Source organism: Lepisosteus platostomus, chromosome 13, assembly GCF_059453375.1.
Source record: "Lepisosteus platostomus isolate fLepPlt1 chromosome 13, fLepPlt1.hap1, whole genome shotgun sequence".
NCBI classification, from domain to species: Eukaryota; Metazoa; Chordata; class Actinopteri; order Semionotiformes; family Lepisosteidae; genus Lepisosteus; species Lepisosteus platostomus.
In genome coordinates, this window is record NC_142623.1 from 32,716,424 (window position 1) to 32,735,695 (window position 19,272).

The window sequence follows — 19,272 nt, forward strand, 5'->3', positions numbered from 1 at the left end:
GCGTCTGTCTGGGGGATCCGGTTTCCCTGCTGTGAGGGGAGGGGACTCTGTCTGGGGGATCCGGTGTCCCGGCTGTGAGGGGAGGGGACTCTGTCTGGGGGATCCGGTGTCCCGGCTGTGAGAGGAGGGGTCTCTGTCTGGGGGATCCGGTGTCCCTGCTGTGAGGGGAGGGGCGTCTGTCGGGGGGATCCGGTGTCCCTGCTGTGAGGGGAGGGGCGTCTGTCTGGGGGATCCGGTGTCCCGGCTGTGAGGGGAGGGGCGTCTGTCTGGGGGATCCGGTGTCCCTGCTGTGAGGGGAGGGGCGTCTGTCTGGGGGATCCGGTGTCCCGGCTGTGAGGGGAGGGGTCTCTGTCTGGGGGATCCGGTGTCCCGGCTGTGAGGGGAGGGGACTCTGTCTGGGGGATCCGGTGTCCCGGCTGTGAGAGGAGGGGTCTCTGTCTGGGGGATCCGGTGTCCCGGCTGTGAGGGGAGGGGTCTCTGTCTGGGGGATCCGGTGTCCCGGCTGTGAGGGGAGGGGCGTCTGTCTGGGGGATCCGGTGGCTAGATGGAAACCTTCTTGGACCCCAAACTGAGCAGACCGTGCAGTGAGTCATACCAAATAAAACTCTTTGAATTTGAATTTGAGTGATCTCAGGAGGGAAGTGGCACAAAGACTAAGACTAAACATCTAAAAACCCTCCCTCTGCCTCCAACCATTCTCTGTATCCCTACCCCTCAGTCTCTTGTTCTCTCCACTGTATCTCTACCCCTCAGTCTCTTGTTCTCTCCTCTGTATCCCTTCCCCTCAGTCGCTTGTTCTTTCCACTGTATCTCTACCCCTCAGTCTCTTGTTCTCTCCTCTGTACCCCTTCCCCTCAGTCTCTTGTTCTCTCCCTCTGTACCCCTTCCTCTCAGTCTCTTGTTCTCTCCCTCTGTACCCCTTCCCCTCAGTCTCTTGTTCTCTCCCTCTGTACCCCTTCCTACAATTTCTTGTTCTCCCCCTTTTTCTCTCCCTCTCTGTCAGTCCCCCAGTCTCTTGTTCTCTCCCCTTGTACCCCTACCCTCAGTCTCTTGTTCTCCCCGTGTCGTTTTCTCTCCCTCTCTGCTCCTGCCCCTCAGTCTCTTGTTCTCTCCCTCTCTCTTTTCTTCTCTCTTCCTCCTGTGTCTCTCAGCTGCAGCCAACAAGCAGGTTCTCTCCTGGTCCCTGACTTGTTCCCTCTGTCTGTTTGGTGTGTAAATTAGATTTGGAGTGTCTGGATGGAAGGCAGATTTCTGACTTGTTCAATTTTTCTTCCGATCTTTTTTTCTGTGCTGTGAAGAAACCTGCTGGCGATTAGCGGGGTTTGTAGAGCTGGCATGGCTCTCGAGCGTCTGCATCACTCTCAGTCTTTCCCTTCCTCCCTGCCTCTCATCCCCCCGGTCTCCCTGTGTGTGTAATGGGGGAATGATTAGTGAGAACACATTCAGATTTTCCTTCCATGTGGTGTGCCAGCTGGGCTGCCTGCTGCCCACTGTGCCAAGGGCTGCTGTGCCAGGAAGGCCGAGAGGGAGGGAGAGCAGAGACAGAGGTGTTGAGAGCAGGTTGCACCACAGTGTCAGTCACATATATTGTATGTGTGAGTGTGCATCTGTCAATGTGTGCAGAGTTAGTGTGTCTATCAGTGTGTGTCAAGTGCAAGTATGCATCTGTAAGCACGGAGGGAGTCTGTAGTCTGTGCAAAGTCACTGTGCATCTGTCAGAAAGTGCACAGTGTCAGTGTCCCTCAGCGTGAGCAGTGAGTCAGTATGTCTCTCGGCTTCTGCACAGTATCAGTGTGCATTGGTTAACACGTGCACAGTGTGACTTTAACTCAATGTGAGTTCCACTGGACTGATCTGACTGATCCAGGGTCAGTGTGTGTCTCTCTCAGGCAGGGTGATCCAGGGTCAGTGTGTGTCTCTCTCAGGCAGGGTGAGATCCAGGGTCAGTGTGTGTCTCTCAGTCAGGGTGAGATCCAGGGTCAGTGTGTCTCTCAGTCAGGGTGAGATCCAGGGTCAGTGTGTGTCTCTCAGTCAGGGTGAGATCCAGGGTCAGTGTGTCTCTCAGTCAGGGTGAGATCCAGGGTCAGTGTATCTCTCAGTCAGGGTGAGATCCAGGGTCAGTGTGTCTCTCAGTCAGGGTGAGATCCAGGGTCAGTGTGTGTCTCAGGCAGGATGGGATCCAGTGTGTCTCTCTCAGTCAGGGTGAGATCCAGGGTCAGTGTATCTCTCAGTTAGAGTGAGATCCAGGGTCAGTGTGTCTCTCTCAGTCAGGGTGAGATCCAGGGTCAGTGTATCTCTCAGTCAGGGTGAGATCCAGGGTCAGTGTGTCTCTCAGTCAGGGTGAGATCCAGGGTCAGTGTGTCTCTCAGGCAGGGTGAGATCCAGGGTCAGTGCGTGTCTCTCAGGCAGGGTGAGATCCAGGGTCAGTGTGTGTCTCTCAGTCAGGGTGAGATCCAGGGTCAGTGTCTCTCAGGCAGGGTGAGATCCAGGGTCAGTGTGTGTCTCTCAGTCAGGGTGAGATCCAGGGTCAGTGTGTCTCTCAGTCAGGGTGAGATCCAGGGTCAGTGCGTGTCTCTCAGGCAGGGTGAGATCCAGGGTCAGTGTGTGTCTCTCAGTCAGGGTGAGATCCAGGGTCAGTGTGTGTCTCTCAGTCAGGGTGAGATCCAGGGTCAGTGTCTCTCAGGCAGGGTGAGATCCAGCGAGTGTGTCGCTCAGTGCGGTCTCTTGTCGGCTCTGTGTAGGGAACTCTGTGAAATTGTTTCCACATGGCCCTCAGTGTGGATAGCAGGGGCTGCTGGGAGGGGCGGAGGGTGTGTGTGGGGGGGTCAGGTTTCACTGCCCCGCCGCTGCACATCTGGAGCTGCGGCTCGGAAGATTAATGGAACGCGTAGTGTCAAAATTCCCACGGAGCAGCGCAGCCCGCAGCCAGACCAGCCAGCCAGCCAGCCAGCCCTTCCCATCCTACCAGTACAGAACCTGTCCCAGTCCGGGGCGCACAGCTGGGAGAGAGAGAAGGAAGGGAAAAACAGAGGAAGTGAGGGAGAGAGGAAGGGAGGACGGATCAAGTATCCCACTTCCTGATGAATTCTGCACCCTCTGCCTCTCCCATGCCCCACGTCTGTCCTGCTCCACTGCGAGAGACTGTACTGCAGGGTCAGCTGATATCAGTACAAGGAGTGAGCAGAGCCTGAGAGTGCTCTGTGTGAAGTGTGTGAGGGATGTGTGAAGTGTGTGAGGGATGTGTGAGGGCTGTGAGGGGTGTGTGTGGTGTGTGAGGGGTGTGCAAGGGGTATGTGGAGTGTGTGAGGGCTGTGAGGAGTGTGTGAGGGCTGTGTGAAGTGTGTGAGGGATGTGTGAGGGCTGTGAGGGGTGTGTGTGGTGTGCAAGGGGTATGTGGAGTGTGTGAGGGATGTGTGAGGGCTGTGAGGGCTGTGTGTGGTGTGTGAGGGGTATGTGGAGTGTGTGAGGGCTGTGAGGAGTGTGTGAAAAGTGTGTGAGGGCTGTAATTGGTGTGTGGAGTGTGTGAGGGTTGTGTGGAGTGTGTGAGAAGTGTATGAGGGGTGTGAGGAATGTGTAAGGTGTCAGGAGTGTGTGAGGAATGTGTGAGGGCTGTGTGGAGTGTGTGAGGAGTGTGTGAGGACTGTGTGGAGTGTGTGAGGGCTGTGAGGTGTGTGAGGGCCATGAGGAGTGTGTGATTACTGTGTGCAATGTGCGAGCTGTGTGTGATTGCTGTAAGTTTCGTGGGGAGTGTGTTGATAATATAAAGAGTGTAGAAAGATCAGTTAGACTGCACTTCTGCTTTCCCACCACAAACAGAGACAAAATAGTGCACTCTAGGTCAGGGTAGTGCATTCCATTGCAGTACAGTGCATTCAAGGACAGGACAGACCGGTACACTGAAGTCTAGGACAGTGCATTGCAGGACTATATTCCAGTATAAGGCAGTGCATTCCAGGATAGTATACTCCAGAACAGGACAGGTCAGAAGGCACAGGACAGGACTGAACAGTGCAGCCGATTGCCCTGCAGTAGTTCCAGTCTCGTCTCATGCAGTGATACACTGCACTGCAGTACAACTCCAGCGTGGTTTCAGTGCAGTACAGCCTTGTACAGACACATGGGTCACCCCCATCAAGGGGGGAGTACGAGATGTGGCAGGAATTGGCTCTGGCCCCAGGTTCAGAGCAGCTCCTCTCTCGAAAGATTGTGCAACAGAGGCAGACATTCAAATCAGGAGGTACAAGACGGGGAGAGATCCAGAGAAGCAGTTCATGTCCAGGAGATCCTGGGGCACGTGGTTTTAGGTGCCTGGACGAATCGGGGGGAGGACCTTCCAGCTCCCCCTTTCAACAGCCACTGGTCCAGAGAACCGGATCTGCTCCTGTCCCGGAGATCCGGGATCCCAGGAGCCTCATCCCTCCTCCGGCCTCTCTCCCACTGAAAGGCGGAGGGCAGGGAGCCCGTACCAGCGGCTCTGGTAAAGAGATCCACGGGAAACATCTGCTGAGACTTTCAATAACAGCGTTCGGGGTCACTCGTTACTCTGTGTCAGCACATCTGGCCCGGGACAGCCAGAGAGTGGGACTCAGTGGGACCCGTGGAGGAGGAGGAGAGAGACTGGGAAAGAACAGAGCAAAGCAGGCCGAAGGAGAGAGAGAGAGAGAGAGAGCGCGGGGTTGTTTTTGATGTAGTTAAAGTGCAGAAACAAGCCAATTTCTGTCATATAATATTTCACTGCCTGTACATCTGGAGCTACATGTGAAATGGAAAAACAGCACGGAGAGCAGGAGGGAGGGAAGGTGGGAAGAGATCCAGAGGGTAGAGAGAGCGATCCACAGAAATCCTGCCTCTCCTTCCTCCACACATGTGCCCTTTCTTGCGTCACAGTTTGTAAAAATAAAAAGATGTTGAAGTTAAAAGCAGCTTCTTGTTCTGTCTGCCCTGCTCTCTCCGCTGGGACAAGGGACAGGGGTAGGGAGCCAGGGGTTGGGTGTTTAGGTGGTGCTGCTGTCAAGACTAGAACTGGGCACCTGACAGCAGTGTGGTCTCACTCAGCCCAGCTGGGGGAGCTGCAGAGCTGCTGTTCCTACTGCTGGAGAACAGAACAAGAACTACACCAGCTCCTGCTGCTGGAGAACAAGAACTACACCAGCTCCTGCTGCTGTGGGGGCTGCTGTTCCTACTGCTGGAGAACAAGAACTACACCAGCTCCTGCTGCTGTGGGGGCTGCTGTTCCTGCTGCTGGAGAACAAGAACTACACCAGCTCCTGCTGCTGTGGGGGCTGCTGTTCCTGCTGCTGGAGAACAAGAACTACACCAGCTCCTGCTGCTGGAGAACAAGAACTATAACCCTGCCACACATTCACTACACAGCCTCCTTTTCCACAATAACTGCACCTGCGCCTTATGCGCTGGAGACAGCCATTTCACTTCTGCTGGAGAAGAAGAACTAAACACTGCTACACAAGCCCCTGTCTCACCAGCTCTATGCCAGCTCCTGGTGAACGAGCACTTCACTAGTCCTATGCCAGCTCCTGTGCACGTGCGCTATACAAGCACTACTCAGCTCCTGGTGCACAATCACTATATCACCTCTTTATGTATCAGTACTATTTCACCACCTCCTGGTACAATAGAGGTATCACACCAGTTATCTCACCAACAAAACGTTTTCTATTATCTTGCTAATGCAAAATATTACAAAACCTACTCTAACACAACAATTATTATATCACTAGTATATTATAGCACAACTATTTTGGCAACCCCCACTGCTACACAACTATTCCGACTTATCCTGCTACTAAACAACTAGTTATAACTATGACACCAGCTACTACTACAGCCTATTACACCACCATATACAGCACAAATATCAAACTCTATCACTAGTTTAAGATGCTGCTTCAAATAATATACCACTTATAAATGGCACCACCTGCTGGTACTGTATAATTATTACAACACCTACTGCTGTTGTACAATAATAATAATAATAATAATAATAATAATAAGTACAGTATTTCAAAGCCACTCATATTGAACTATTCAATCACTTATTACTACACTGTTACTAAAGCTACTACAGTACAATAATTTTTACATCAAGGACATTTCTACATCGGTAGATGTGTGTCTCTGTATACATATGAGTCTCTAAAACTGTGCAATTGTGTCTCAGTGTCACTGCAAGTGGCTCAGTTAGTCCCTGGGACCCTGTGAGTGTGTCACTGTGTCTCAGTGTTGCTGCATATGTGCCAGTGTGTTATTGACAATAACTGCCTGCATCTTGTGGCCTCACACTTCCAGACACAGAGATCAAGTTCCTGCTCTGTGCGGATGACCGGGGCCTGCAGGCGCCCACAGAACAGAGCCTGGCGCTGCTGGAGCAATACTGTCAGACTGAACAAATTTAGACAAGAGCAGAGTTTGAACTGCAGGTATCGGAAGCATAAATTATAAAAACTAAATTAAAATTGGAAAAAGATTGAAGGGACTACTTACAAAGACTCGGGTGTATCTGCTGACACATCACTTATAACTTCCAGACAATGTGGGCAGGGATTAAAAAGGCAAACAAAATAGTAAGATATCTAATTTAAAATACAGAATCAATTTAAAACTATAAAACATACTAATATAACCTCATCTAGAATATCGGGCCTGGTTTTGGCAACTGTGATGAGCAGAAGATATTACTGCTCAGGAATCTGAAAAGAGCAAACTGCTATGTTCCGAGATTCAAAGAAATGTCCCACACTTCCAGGCTGAAGGAACTGAACCTTTTGACTCTTAAGGAAGACGAGGGACATGATACTCGGAGACAAAATTCCTCAAAGGAATCAAAGATGATTTCCTCAACACAAGCACTGAAATACAACAAGGTGAACAAGTGGAAACAAGGAAGAGCATTTAAAACTCAGAACAGGAGACACTTTCTTTACACAAAGGGTTGTAGGAGCATGGAACAATCTCACGACACAAATGCACAGAAAAACACAAACAGTAAAGCACTCCTACACTGTGATGGACACAGTGAAGCACTAGTGCACACTCATACACAAAATGTGAAGAGCTTGGTACAATGCGAACTGATACAAATGTACTAGAGACGGAGAGGCAGGGCAGAGCCCTCATCTGTCCCAGGATTCCTGACATCCCCGCCAGCCAAGGACAGCGGCCGTGTGGGAGGAAGTGCAAACGCCTGTAGATTCCGAACTCCCGACTCACTATCGGGGTTCCGGGTTTCCTGGGGAGACGTACTGCAGTCTAGCCGTGAGCAGAGCCCTGTTATTTCAGGGAGAGGCGCTATACAGAGAAAACTGTATGGGCGGAAGAGGCAAGAGGCTTCAGGGGCCCTTGCTCAAGGTGTGCTAGCTCACACTTCACTGCCCCCAAGTGGCCAACAGCAGCACGGAGGAGGTGAAACAGGCAGGAGATTCCCAGTGAAGAGGCCCAGCAGTACCTCTTTGTAGACTTCCAACACAGGAAAGGCCAGAGCTCCTCTAAACCAGCGACTGCATCACAGGATTCAGACAACACCCCCCCCTTTAAGTCTGCAACAGCTACAACCTCCTGGAGAAGGGGATCTCCGGTGCTGGACTGATTTCCGGGAGAAGCAGTTGTTTGCTTGCTGATCATTGTTAGCCGGATTAATTCCCAGGAGAAGCAGCCGGTACTAATTAAACAGGACCACGGGTGACCACCCCAAGCTTCACCAATAAAAACCAGGCTGCCTTTTCCGCAGGTGGTGCATGACTGGCTCATCTCCGTGTGGGAAGGTAGGCTCACTTTCTTACACACTCTCTGCATTCCTCCACAGTCAATTACTTTATTCTTTTCAATAAGAAGTCCTTTTTTCTTAAAAAAATCATTTCAATATACAACACAATTTTTGACAAGACAATTTTGTATACAGCTAAATTGCAGCTTCACGTTACAGCTCATTCAGAACCTAGGCAAGCAGAGACAGAGAGGACCTTATAGAGGGGAAGAGATGGACGGAGAGGGACAGGACAGAGGGAGGAGAGACTGACAGGGGACAGAGCGAGACGGACATGATTAAGGGAAGAGAGATGGACAGGATAGGGTGAGGAGAGATTGACAGTGGACAGAGAGGGGACAGGAGAGAGAGAGAGGTGGACAGGAGAAACAGGAGAAACGGATAGTGGAGAGAGGAGGAAAAAGAGAATGAGGGACCAATTCAAATCTTTGTTAGTTCAACATTACAAAGAAATTGACAAACTTTCAAGAAATAAAAAAGTAAGAAAAGCGGAGAAGACAGACAGGGGCAGCTCCCGTCTCACATGCAGTTTTTAGTCTAGTCTGGTTTCTTTCTCGTGAAAAGAAAGTCCACTGTACAGAAGGAGGATTGGTCCTGCCCAGAGCGCAGGGGGGCCCCAGCGAGGGCAGCGCCGGTCTGGGGACCCCCAGCCCCCCGACCTCCCCGCCCTCCCGAGAGCTGAGCACAGAGTCCTCTCTCCATTCAGCCTCGCGCCGGAGCCGAGCCCACGGGAAGGACCGCAGGTGCCGCACGGACGAATGGCGTTCCTCAGGGGAAGGGGAGGGGGCAAAAGGTCCTTGCATCGGTTCGGGGGTGCAAGGTCAAAGGTGAAAGGTCAAAGGTCCAGGGTCACGTCTTCATTGAAGAGGGGGGGGGTGTGAGTTCATGTCCCGTGGTAGGTGCAGCCCCCTCCCTCCCCAAACCACCTCCTCTTAGCGGACGACCCCAGGGGACAGTGGGATAGATGTCCAAGAGTCTGTCGGGGAAACCGAGCCATCCCACCCCGACCCCCAGGACCCCTCTCCGCTCCAGAGAGAGCCAGCCAGTGTCCCACGCACCCAAAAACAGTCCGCACCCCCTCGCTGTGCTCCCCCTGCAGAGAGACAGAGAGCCAGTTACTGCAGGACCTGTGGAGGCAGGCAGGCAGGCTGGTGATTTCGGGGCGCAGGGGAGCGACTCGGGGTACCTTGCGTGCTATCTGGAGATGTAGGTGTAGGTCCGGGACGGCGACCGCCCCTCGCTCTGGCCGTTCGAGGACACGTTGAGGAAGTCCCAGATCAGGATGGTGTCGTCGTGGGAGCTGCTGATGATCTGGAACTCGTCGAACTGCAGCCGGAAGACACGGCCGGAGTGCTCCTGCGAGAGGGACAGGGAAGACAGGCCAGGGAGAGTCAGCCCGTACCCCTACACCCCCACACTGCCAGGGCACGGAGAGTCAGCTCGTACCCCAACACCCCCAGACTGCCAGGGCACGGAGAGTCAGCTCGTACCCCCAGACCGCCAGGGCACGGAGAGTCAGCTCGTACCCCTACACCCCCAGACTGCCAGGGCACGGAGAGTCAGCTCGTACCCCCAGACCGCCAGGGCACGGAGAGTCAGCTCGTACCCCTACACCCCCACACCCCCAGGGCACGGAGAGTCAGCTCGTACCCCCACACTGCCAGGGCACGGAGAGTCAGCTCGTACCCCCACACTGCCAGGGCACGGAGAGTCAGCTCGTACCCCCGACACCCCCACATCCCCAGGGCACGGAGAGTCAGCTCGTACCCCCACACTGCCAGGGCACGGAGAGTCAGCTCGTACCCCCGACACCCCCACACTGCCAGGGCACGGAGAGTCAGCTCGTACCCCCACACTGCCAGGGCACGGAGAGTCTGCTGACATAACCCAGAGGACACCAGTGGAAAAGACAGGGAAGAGACATTAAAGCAGAAAACTGCATTGCACTTCTTTACACAAAGGGCGGTGGGGGTATGGTTCAAACTGCTCAGCCCTACTGTTGAAGCCGATACCCTGGATTCTTTCCAGAAGAAGCTGGATTGATGACCAGACACAGGCGGACTCACCACCAGCGTGCGCAGACACAGGGTGCTGGCTGGGGCACGGGGGTCCAGGGCCGCTTGCAGATCCCACACTTTGATCTTCCTGGAGATGGAAGGAGAGAGAGGAACTAGACACCCTACAGGCAGAGCTAGCGTGAGTCAAGGTGAGGACCAGGGAGCCAGCAAATGTGCTGTCGGGGGTCAGAGCCTGCGGTGCATCAGCCTCAGGAGGCGCTGTGTGTGTGTGTGGTCAGAGCCTGCGGGCCGTCAGCCTCAGGAGGCGGTGTGTGTGTGTGCGTCAGGAGGTGGTGTGTGTGCGTGTGTGCGATGCTCACCCGTCGTAGGCCCCGCTGACGATCCTCTTGTTGTCGAAGCGAATACAGCGAACCAGCTCTTCATGGCCCTCCAGTACCCGAAGACAGGCCCCACACTCGATATCCCACAGCCTGCAGAGACAGAGAGTGAGGGACCGTCCACCCCGTCCATCAGGGCCCTGTACACAGAGCGTGAGGGACCGTCCACTATCTACGTGACGCAGAGGGACACACTGACCGGATGGTGTTGTCCGAGGAGCCGCTGACCACCAGCCGGTCACGGTACTGCAAGCACGCGATGCCTCGCTTGTGTCCGTTCAGAGTGCGCACAAACTCACACGTGCTGGTGCTCCACACCTGAGGGAGCAAACCACCACATCAAGCACCTCACCTCGCCCTCGCAGCCACAACCCCCCCAGAACCTGACCGAGTGAGCCCATTCTTCACCAGGGAACTCGCTCCCTTCGCCCCCTTCCTCTGACCCACCTCCACAGGTATCGCGGTGGTCCTGACTCCCCCCCGTTCTTGACAGTCCTGATCCTCTGTCCCTGTTCCCCTCTTGTCCCAGTACCTCGGTACCTTGAAGGTCCTGTACCCCTGATGCCCCGTCCATGAACCCTGGTACCTTGAAGGTCCTTTACCCCTGACCCCTGTCCCTATATCCCAGCATCTTGTTGGTCCTACTCCACCCTGTACCTGTACCCTGAAGGTCCTGTATCCCAGAATCTTGATGGTCCTATTCCACCCTGTCCCTGTACCCCAGTACCCTGAAGGTCCTGTACCCCAGAATCTTGTTGGTCCTATTCCACCCTGTAACTGTACCCTGAAGATCTTGTACCCATGTCCCTGTACCCCAGCACCCTGAAGGTCCTATTCCACCCTGTCCTTGTACCCCAGTACCCTGAAGGTCCTGTACCCCTGTCCCTGTACCCCAGCATCTTGATGGTCCTATTACACCCCGTACCCCCAGAACCCTGAAGGTCCTGTACCCCAGCATCTTGATGTTCCTATTCCACCCTGTCCCTGTACCCTGAAGGTCCTGTACCCCTGACCCCTGTCCCTGTACCCCAGTACCTTGATGGTCCTGTCCCCCGAAGCAGACACGATGTACTTGTCGTCGAAGTCCACCACGTTGACGGCGGCGCGGTGGCCCACCAGCACGCGGCGCAGGCTGATGTCGGTGGGAGAGGCCATGTCCCACACGGCGATGGAGCGGTCCTTGGAGCAGGTCACCATCAGCCCGTTACTGAAGCGCAGGTGCAGCACCGCCTCGTTGTGGTGGATCAGGGTGTTCAACACCTCCCCCGAATTCACGTCCCACACGCTGATGAGGAGAGAGGGGGACATAGATCAGACCTGCCTGCGGTGAGAGTGACCACTGCAGAACCTCAGGCCTCACCCACGCCGCCCCCTCCACCCAACCAGTCAGCCCCACCCCACCCACACCTCCCCCTCCACCCAACCCGTCAGCCCCACCCACACCTCCCCCTCCACCCAACCCGTCAGCCCCACCCACGCCGCCCTCTCAAACGGGGAGCACCCAGGATGACCGGTCAGCTCCAGGTCTGATCCTCCTGCCTGACGAGGCAAAGCAGCTGGATTTGCTCATCTAATTAAGATGGCTACACTGGGATTCTACTCCCGCCAGGTTCTAAATCTGCTCCAGCCGTGCGAGCGCAGCGCTCAGGGTTCACCCGCCACCCTGGCCTCACCGCACGGTGGAGTCGGAGGAGCCCGTGACGATGACCCGCTCGTCATACTGCAGACACAGCACCGAGCCCGTGTGGCCCGTCAGGATCTTCAGGCACTCCAGAGTCTGCTTGTCCCAGATCTGCACGCAGGGAGACGGGCACAGTCAGGAGAGAAAAGTCTGCAGCCCTCCTTCCTCTCCCTCCTCTCCACCCGCCCCCCTCCGGCCCACTTCTCTCCCCCCCCCCCCCTCCGGCCCTCCTCTTCTCCTCCCCCAACCCCCCCTTCCTCTCCCCCCTCCGACCCTCCTCTTCTCCTCCCCCAACCCCCTCTTCTTCTCCAACCTCTCCAGCCCTCTTCTTCCTCTCCCCCGCCCCCCTCCTCCCCTCCGGTCCCATTCCTCTCCTCCCTCTCCCCCGCCCCCCTCCGGCCCTCTTCTCCCCCACCCCCCTCCGGCCCTCTTCTTCTCCCCTCCTCCTCTCCCTCTCCCCCGCCCCCCTCCTCCCCTCCGGTCCCATTCCTCTCTCCTCCCTCCTGCCCTCTGACCTTGATGGAGTTGTCCCTCAGGCCGCTAATGATCTTGTCGTCGTCGTACTGCAGACAGTAAACCCCCTTGCTGTTCTCCGACCGGCACTGGATGCGCTGCAGGTTGTGCCGGCCGCACCGCCAGTTCGCCTCGATGGTCTGGGGGAGGAGGAGGAGGACAGGGAGACTCACTGCGTGTGCCAGAGCAAACAGACAGGGCGAGAGGGCATCTCGCGGCAGACGGGACGGTTACCTCAATGTCCTGTATGATTTTGGGGTACAAGGAGCGGTAGTAAGAGTTCGGCGGGACTTCTGTTGTGCGATTTTTAAAAAGATACTTCTCCCTAGAGGACAAGAAGAACAGAGTGAGCGTCAGTCTGATCACCAGCCAGCACGGCGCAGTGAACAAGGGAGTATTGTAGGGAGACAGTCACAGAGTCAGTGGGGCACAGTCACCAGGACAGCGAGGCAGAGCGGCACAGTCACCAGGATCACAAGGCAGTGAGGCACAGTCACCAGGATCACAAGTCAGTGAGGCACAGTCACCAGGATCACAAGGCAGAGAGCGTCACTAGGACAGCATGGCAGAGAGGTGCAGTCACTAAGTCAGTGTGGTACAGTCGCCAGCGTGGCAGAGTGCCATAGTCACCAGGATCGCAAGGCACAATCACTAGGACAGCATGACAAAGGGCCACAGTCACCGAGTCGGTGAGGCACAATCACTAGGACAGCGAGGCAGAGAGGCACAGCCACCGAGTCGGTGGGGCACAGTCACCAGGACAGCGAGGCAGAGAGGCACAGTCACCGAGTCAGTGGGGCACAATCACCAGGACAGCGAGGCAGAGAGGCACAGTCACCGAGTCAGTGGGGCACAATCGCCAGGACAGCGAGGCAGAGAGGCACAGCCACCGAGTCAGTGGGGCACAGTCACCAGGACAGCGAGGCAGAGAGGCACAGTCACCGAGTCAGTGGGGCACAATCGCCAGGACAGCGAGACAGAGAGGCACAGGCACCGAGTCGGTGGGGCACAATCACCAGGACAGCATGACAAAGGAGTCCCTCACCACTGGTGCCTCTCGGAGAGCCCCTTCCAGAGGGGGTCTGTCCTGACCATGCGCTCGATCAGCTTCTTCCACAGCATGCCCTCCGAGATGACTCGCTGCCACTCCTTACACACCAGCTCGGCCGCACACAGCGACCGGGCATCCAGGAACGACAGGATGTTCTCCGCTATGTGGTCCAGACCCTGGGCTGGATGGAGGAGGGAAGGAAGAGTGAGTACGCAGAGAGGAAGGCTCGCAGGGGCCACAAACTGTTACAAACTGATCCGATCACTCTCCCGTGTCCCTTGGGTGTTTTTCAGTGCATCACGCTCGGAAAGCAGCGGTGCCGCGCGTCACGAGCCGTTGGAGGGCACCGGCGCAGGAACGTACCGGGCAGCGCAGTGATGAAGTCCCTCTGTAACATGGGCTTGAGGTAGGAGTTGATGTGCCCGTGCTGGTAGTGACACATGCGGGAGATTAGGTGCTCGACGAACTCAACCTGGTCGGCCTCGGACCACTGGTCAAACAGCTGGATGCACACGTCCTTCTCCTTCTCATAGTTCCCCTCGGAGGGGCGCTTCCTGGAACCCGTCACTGGCCCGTTACTAATCTAGAGAGGCGGGAAGGGAAAGCGACAGAAAGCATCACGGACTCAACTCTCTGACTCTCAACCCAAGGGGAAGGCGCCCCCCCCGATCGGCCCAGCCACCCCACGCAGGGGGGAGCGGCCCCGATCAGCCCACCCCCCCCCCCAAAACAAAGGGGAAGGCAACCCTGATCTGTCCCCCCCCGATCGGCCCAGCCACCCCGCGCAGGGGGGAGCGGCCCCGATCAGCCCACCCCCCCCCCCAAAACAAAGGGGAAGGCAACCCTGATCTGTCCCCCCCCGATCGGCCCAGCCACCCCGCGCAGGGGGGAGTGGCCCCGATCAGTCCACCCCCCCCAGAACAAAGAGGAAGGCAACCCTGATCTGTCCCCCCGCCACAAGGGGAGGGCAACTCTGAACCATCTCCCCACACTCCTCCACAAGCGAAAGACCACCCTGATCAGTCCGGCACCCCCCACCCTCCCCAACCCGAGAGTGAGACCGACAGGTCAAACCCCCCCACCCCAGCCAATCCAGAAGCCCATCCGCCCCGGTGTGTCCGACCCCCGTCCACAAACCTTGAACACGGTCGTCTTCTTTGGGGAAAGGTCTTCATTCTGAGACTCCATCACAGAGGTGTTCTGAAACCAAGAGAGAGAAGCAGGGTGACGGAGTCAAAGCGGAGAAGAAATGGGAAAGAGGGAGGCGCTGTGGCAGCAGGAGGATGAGGTTGGGATGGGAGGGAGAAGGGGGGGAGGGGGGGGCTCTACATCTCAGACAACAGGCACAGACACAGGGCAGAGAGAGAGACTGGAGAGTGACGGACAGTCGCGTCGGCCTAGCCTGCAGGTGCGGAGCCAATGGCTCGCTCCCTTCCTCATCCCCACCCCCTTCCTCTGGCACCCCCAGGTGGTCGCCTCCAGTACCGCACCGCTCGAGACCCCACGCGCCCTCGGACACACCCGCGCACCGCGCAAGACGCACAACCCCCTCTCTCTCTCGCTCGCAGCTCCGGCCGGCCGGGATCTGCAGCCCCGGGCGAGGAGGAGATCCGCCGCTGGGGGGGGGGGGGGGGGGGGGGGGGCACGACCTCTCACGATTCCGTGAGCTACGCCTGGAAAACCCGGTCACGTCGCCACCGAGCCACCGACGTCGACGGCCACGCTCGAAACAGGGAGGACAAGAGGCAGAGGATGAGCTTCCTGCCTGCCAACGCCAGCGCTAGCTGGACCAGGAGGACGAGCTGCTACACGAGCTGCTGTACGGCCTCATGGGAGCTCCAGCCTCGCACGCGATCCCACCTGCGCGGCCAGGTGCCGCTCCCCGTGAGTTTCCCAGGATTCCCCCCTGTGTCTGGGTGGGTGGGTGGGTGTTGGGTGAAGGGGGGTGGAAGGGAGAGAGCGGTCACAGAGCAGCACACAGACAGAAGCCGCAGGCAGACGGGCAGACGGACGGAGCCAGGCAGCAGGCACACATGCACACGAACACCCGGGCAGGCAGCCGCCTGCCTCCTACTGCACCACGGCGCCCCCTGGTGTCGGCCAGCCGCGGGGCTCTTCCTGTCGGGCTGGAGAGGAAGTGGGACGCTTCACTTCCATGTCTGCTACCCCACGGGGGGGCGGGAGAGCTGCTGGTCTGGCCTGGGTACGACAGTCCTCAATCGACCAATTGAGGGGGGAAACGGGACGCCCCACCAGGATATGGATCAGCTCTGCCAAATTAAAACTATACTGAAGACACGGGGGGGGGAGGGGGGCAGAGGGCAGGTCTGATGCCCATTACTGCATCCCCACACATCTGTGCAAGCAGACTCTGAACAAGGCAGTGAGCTTTAGACCTCCAGCCCTTCTAAATCAAAGCCCTTGAGCTGGTGAACCCCGGAGTGGATCAGACTGCTGTGCACTGGGACCGAGGGTGCAACTGCCCGGCCAGGGGCTGGAGATTTCATTCTCCATCCCCTTTTCAACACTGACACAGGCAGTCGAGAAGCGCTCGCATTGACCAAACTTGCTTCTAGGCTTCCCTCAGTACAGTCTGCCCGGGAGCCCCGCGGCAGGCAATCCTGGCCACGCCCAGTGCGGCCCGGAGGCCCCGCCCACAGTGGGAGGAGCGGCTGCCAGCCCCACCCACGAGAGGAAGTAAGACGGGCACCTGGAGACCCGGGACACTGGGCATGCTCCGCAGGCACCTCAGTGCACACAAACTCTCTGCCACCGAGGAGCAACTCAACCAGAGAGAGCGGGGCACTGAGCACTGCGAGAGAGAGAGAGAGAGAGAAGGGGAGGGAGTGAGAAACAGCCATTAGGAGCCACAATCTCTCTCTCACCCACGCACACCGACCCACACACAGCACTGCCTCACACGCACGCCAAGCGCCGCCACGCGCACCGAGACAGGGAAGAGAATCCGACAAAGAGGGGAAGAAGTGGAAAGAGAGAGAGAGAGAGAGCTGGATAAAGTGAAGAGAGGAGGAGAGGGGGAGAGCAGGAGCACTGCTAGAATGAGCAGCGGACGAATTAGCTGGTGAAGCCAGAGAGCAAAGGCTAGGCAGAGGAAGGGGTGCGCAGAGGAAGGGGGCGAGTGGCCGGCTCTGTGCCCGCCGTGTCTCCCTCTCAAGCCCCCCGCCTCCCTAATCCCGCTCGGACCCCCCGCTCTCGCCCAGAGGCGCAGCTGCTCCGAAGCACAAGCCCACCCCGGCGCTGCCCAGACACGGCTCTCGGATCCCCCCCCCACGAGCGCCACAGACCCCCAGGCACAGGGCAAGTCCTGCCACAGCTGACCACAGCGAGGGAGCCCCCAGGAGCACGGCAACACTCCGCCCGGCCCCTGCTGGGGCCCGGGGCTGAGCCCAGCCTGTGTGTGAGACAACAGACCGGCAGTGCAGGGCAGTCTGATCCGCCAGACTCAGTCAATCCAGTGTCTTCTGTATAGCGCCTTTTACAATGGGCATTGTCACAAAGCAGCTTTACAGATTCCCGGGCCTGAACCCCAAGCGAGCAAGCCCAGGGCGATGGTGCCAAGGAAAAACTCCCTCAGACTAAAGTAGGAAGAGAAGGGGGAAAGGGGAGCGCATCCTCTTCCAGCTGGTACCAGGTTAAAGTAGAACAAACACATATGAGCGTCGTCTGCATTCTGTTACATGGTGGGAACAGCACAATCATGTATGGTACTGGCCAACAGTGTCCCGAATGTTCAACTGGTTTCCTTCAGATTTCTTGGGCAGGGCTTTGTAGAGGATCGGCTGTTGATTTTACGACCGGTAAAGGGAGCTGGATTCTGGACCTAGGCCTCCTAACAGTCAACATCAGAATGGATGGATAGAAAAGAGATAACAGCAAAGTGGTAGTGAGACTGACAGTAGTGTAAAGCCTGGAGTGGATCAGACTGCTGTGCACTTGGAGTGTGACTGACAGCACTGTAAAGCCTGGAGTGGATCAGACTGCTGTGTACTGGGAGTCACACTGACAACACTGTAAAGCCTGGAGTGGACCAGGCTGCTGTGCACTGGGAGTCAGACTGACAGCACTGTAAAGCCTGGAGTGGATCAGACTGCTGTGCACTGGGAGTGTGACTGACAGCACTGTAAAGCCTGGAGTGGATCAGACTGCTGTGTACTGGGAGTCACACTGACAACACTGTAAAGCCTGGAGTGGACCAGGCTGCTGTGCACTGGGAGTCAGACTGACAGCACTGTAAAGCCTGGAGTAGATCAGACTGCTGTACACTGGGAGTCAGAGTGACAGCACTGTAAAGCCTGGAGTGGATCAGACTGCTGTGCACTGGGAGTGTGACTGACAGCACTGTAAAGCCTGGAGTGGATCAGACTGCTGTGCACTGGGAGTGTGACTGACAACACTGTAAAGCCTGGAGTGGACCAGGCTGCTGTGCACTGGGAGTGTGACTGACAGCACCGTAAAGCCTGGAGTGGATCAGACTGCTGGGGGTCAGAATAAAAAATACTGTATACTCTCCTTCAGCCATGACTGTGAAATATAGTGGCACAGACACTACAACTAAACATTTAGACAACAGGAAATGATCCACAGCCAGAGAAAGCCATCTCATCTCTGGACTAGAACAGTAATGTTCAGAAGCAGGGTATCTGGATATTTTTATTTTTCCACAAATGTCCCTTAACACACTAACGCCCTCCATCCACAAATTCACAGACAGGCACCCCAGCCACACACAAGGCAGGTCCCACAGACAGCAGACCCACACAGAAGCGGACACGCACTGCCACACAAACCAACGCCCCTGACCCAGTCACAGACCAATGAGTCAAGACGCGAACCAGCGCTCCCTCGACCACATCCACAGGCGACAACCCGACTTCGGCTACCGAGGAGTGTCCACCGGTCGCCGCGACTGGATCGAGTACCTCGGGCTGTGGGAGCGAGAGCCGATCCCGGCCAGACGGACAGGCCCGAACTCCGCGACCCGGTTCCGCGTCCCACACTTCCTCCTGCGACGCGGCGACTGGGCCGCGTCTCCGTCTCCAGCCCCGCCGCCCGGCCGCGCAGGGGCCACGGACTGGCCCCCGGCGAGTCGCGACGAGGCCGTGCGGAGGCCGCCTGCCGGCGAGCGGCCTGCCGCGTCTGTGCGGGGTCGCCTTCACTCGCAGCCCGGCTCCGTCCCTCTCCGAGCTGGCCCGGGCCGGAGCCCAGGCCGCTGTGGCGCAGTCGAGACCCGGGCCTGACGCTCGGCCCACAAGGCGAACTCTCTGCTCTCTCTCTCTCGCCCTGGTCGCGCTCAGACCCCGAAAAGCGAGGTGAAAACTCTTCGAATACCTCGACCTCTCGGGCCCTGTGCCTCTATGCCTGACCCCCCTCCCTCACCACCATCGCCGCCTCCTCCGCCGCCTCTCTCTCCCCCATCTAGGCCGATCTGCCCCCTCGCTACCTCGATCGCGATCCTTCTTCCCTCCGGGGCCGGAGCCGTCCCCTTGCTATGCCCACGCCCGTGGGGAGCGGCGCTCTCCCGACCCCACTCACCATCAGCTCCAGGCTCTTGTCCTCCATGTCCGGCTCCATGTTGTTGTTCCCCCGAAACTCGCTGCGAAAATGGAAACCCAGCCCTGCGTCACTGCGCACGCCGCCCCCGCCCGAGGCCCTGACGTCATCAACGTCATTGCGCAGCTGGGGGGGGGGAGTGGGCGGGGCGGTAAAACCTCTTCCCAAGTCTCTCGCCTCCCCCCTCTTTGGTTCCCCTCTGCGGCGGTGGCCAATCCTGGGCTGGCTTTCAATTGTGCTTTGGGCACCAGTGAAGCCGAGACCCGCCATAGTCAGTT

At 57.3% G+C, this 19,272-nt stretch overlaps 1 protein-coding gene and 2 long non-coding RNA genes across 4 annotated transcripts; 2 read left to right on the forward strand and 1 right to left on the reverse strand.

Moving 5' to 3' along the window:
• Positions 1 to 2,267: 2,267 nt before the first annotated feature.
• Positions 2,268 to 4,919, forward strand: LOC148650438 (uncharacterized). The gene is made up of 2 exons (XR_015926132.1): positions 2,268 to 3,667; positions 3,717 to 4,919. It is a non-coding gene; the product is annotated as an uncharacterized LOC148650438 (long non-coding RNA).
• Positions 4,920 to 7,811: 2,892 nt separating this feature from the next.
• Positions 7,812 to 19,125, reverse strand: LOC148650439 (F-box and WD repeat domain-containing 11-B). 2 transcript variants are annotated; one of them, XM_088604240.1, is made up of 14 exons: positions 18,977 to 19,103; positions 16,134 to 16,235; positions 14,561 to 14,623; positions 13,787 to 14,006; positions 13,418 to 13,604; positions 12,607 to 12,697; positions 12,375 to 12,512; positions 11,852 to 11,970; positions 11,214 to 11,463; positions 10,378 to 10,496; positions 10,161 to 10,271; positions 9,850 to 9,928; positions 8,970 to 9,139; positions 7,812 to 8,876 (listed from the first exon to the last, which is right to left on the reverse strand). In XM_088604240.1, the coding sequence occupies exons 1-13, from the start codon at positions 19,013 to 19,015 to the stop codon at positions 8,978 to 8,980; spliced, it is 1,680 nt and encodes a 559-aa protein (XP_088460366.1). In that variant the 5' UTR covers positions 19,016 to 19,103; the 3' UTR covers positions 7,812 to 8,876; positions 8,970 to 8,977. The 2 variants fall into 2 exon arrangements, with proteins under 2 accessions (XP_088460366.1, XP_088460367.1); XM_088604241.1 differs by lacking the exon at positions 16,134 to 16,235 and having other exon boundaries at positions 18,977 to 19,125.
• On the forward strand, positions 10,746 to 11,241 carry LOC148650440 (uncharacterized). Its single transcript, XR_015926133.1, has 3 exons — positions 10,746 to 10,848; positions 10,913 to 11,006; positions 11,120 to 11,241. It is a non-coding gene; the product is annotated as an uncharacterized LOC148650440 (long non-coding RNA).
• Positions 19,126 to 19,272: the final 147 nt, after the last annotated feature.

What these genes read in the sequence shown, in the direction of transcription:
- LOC148650439 (XM_088604240.1), bottom strand. Translation starts at nt 19,015, where the DNA reads ATGGAGCCGGACATGGAGGACAAGAGCCTGGAGCTGATG. An exon ending in CTTCATCACTGCGCTGCCCG is followed by an intron (nt 13,605 to 13,786) that starts GTACGTTCCTGC and finishes TCCTCCATCCAG; the next exon opens with CCCAGGGTCTGGACCACATA. An exon ending in CTCTCCGAGAGGCACCAGTG is followed by an intron (nt 12,698 to 13,417) that starts GTGAGGGACTCC and finishes CTTGTCCTCTAG; the next exon opens with GGAGAAGTATCTTTTTAAAA.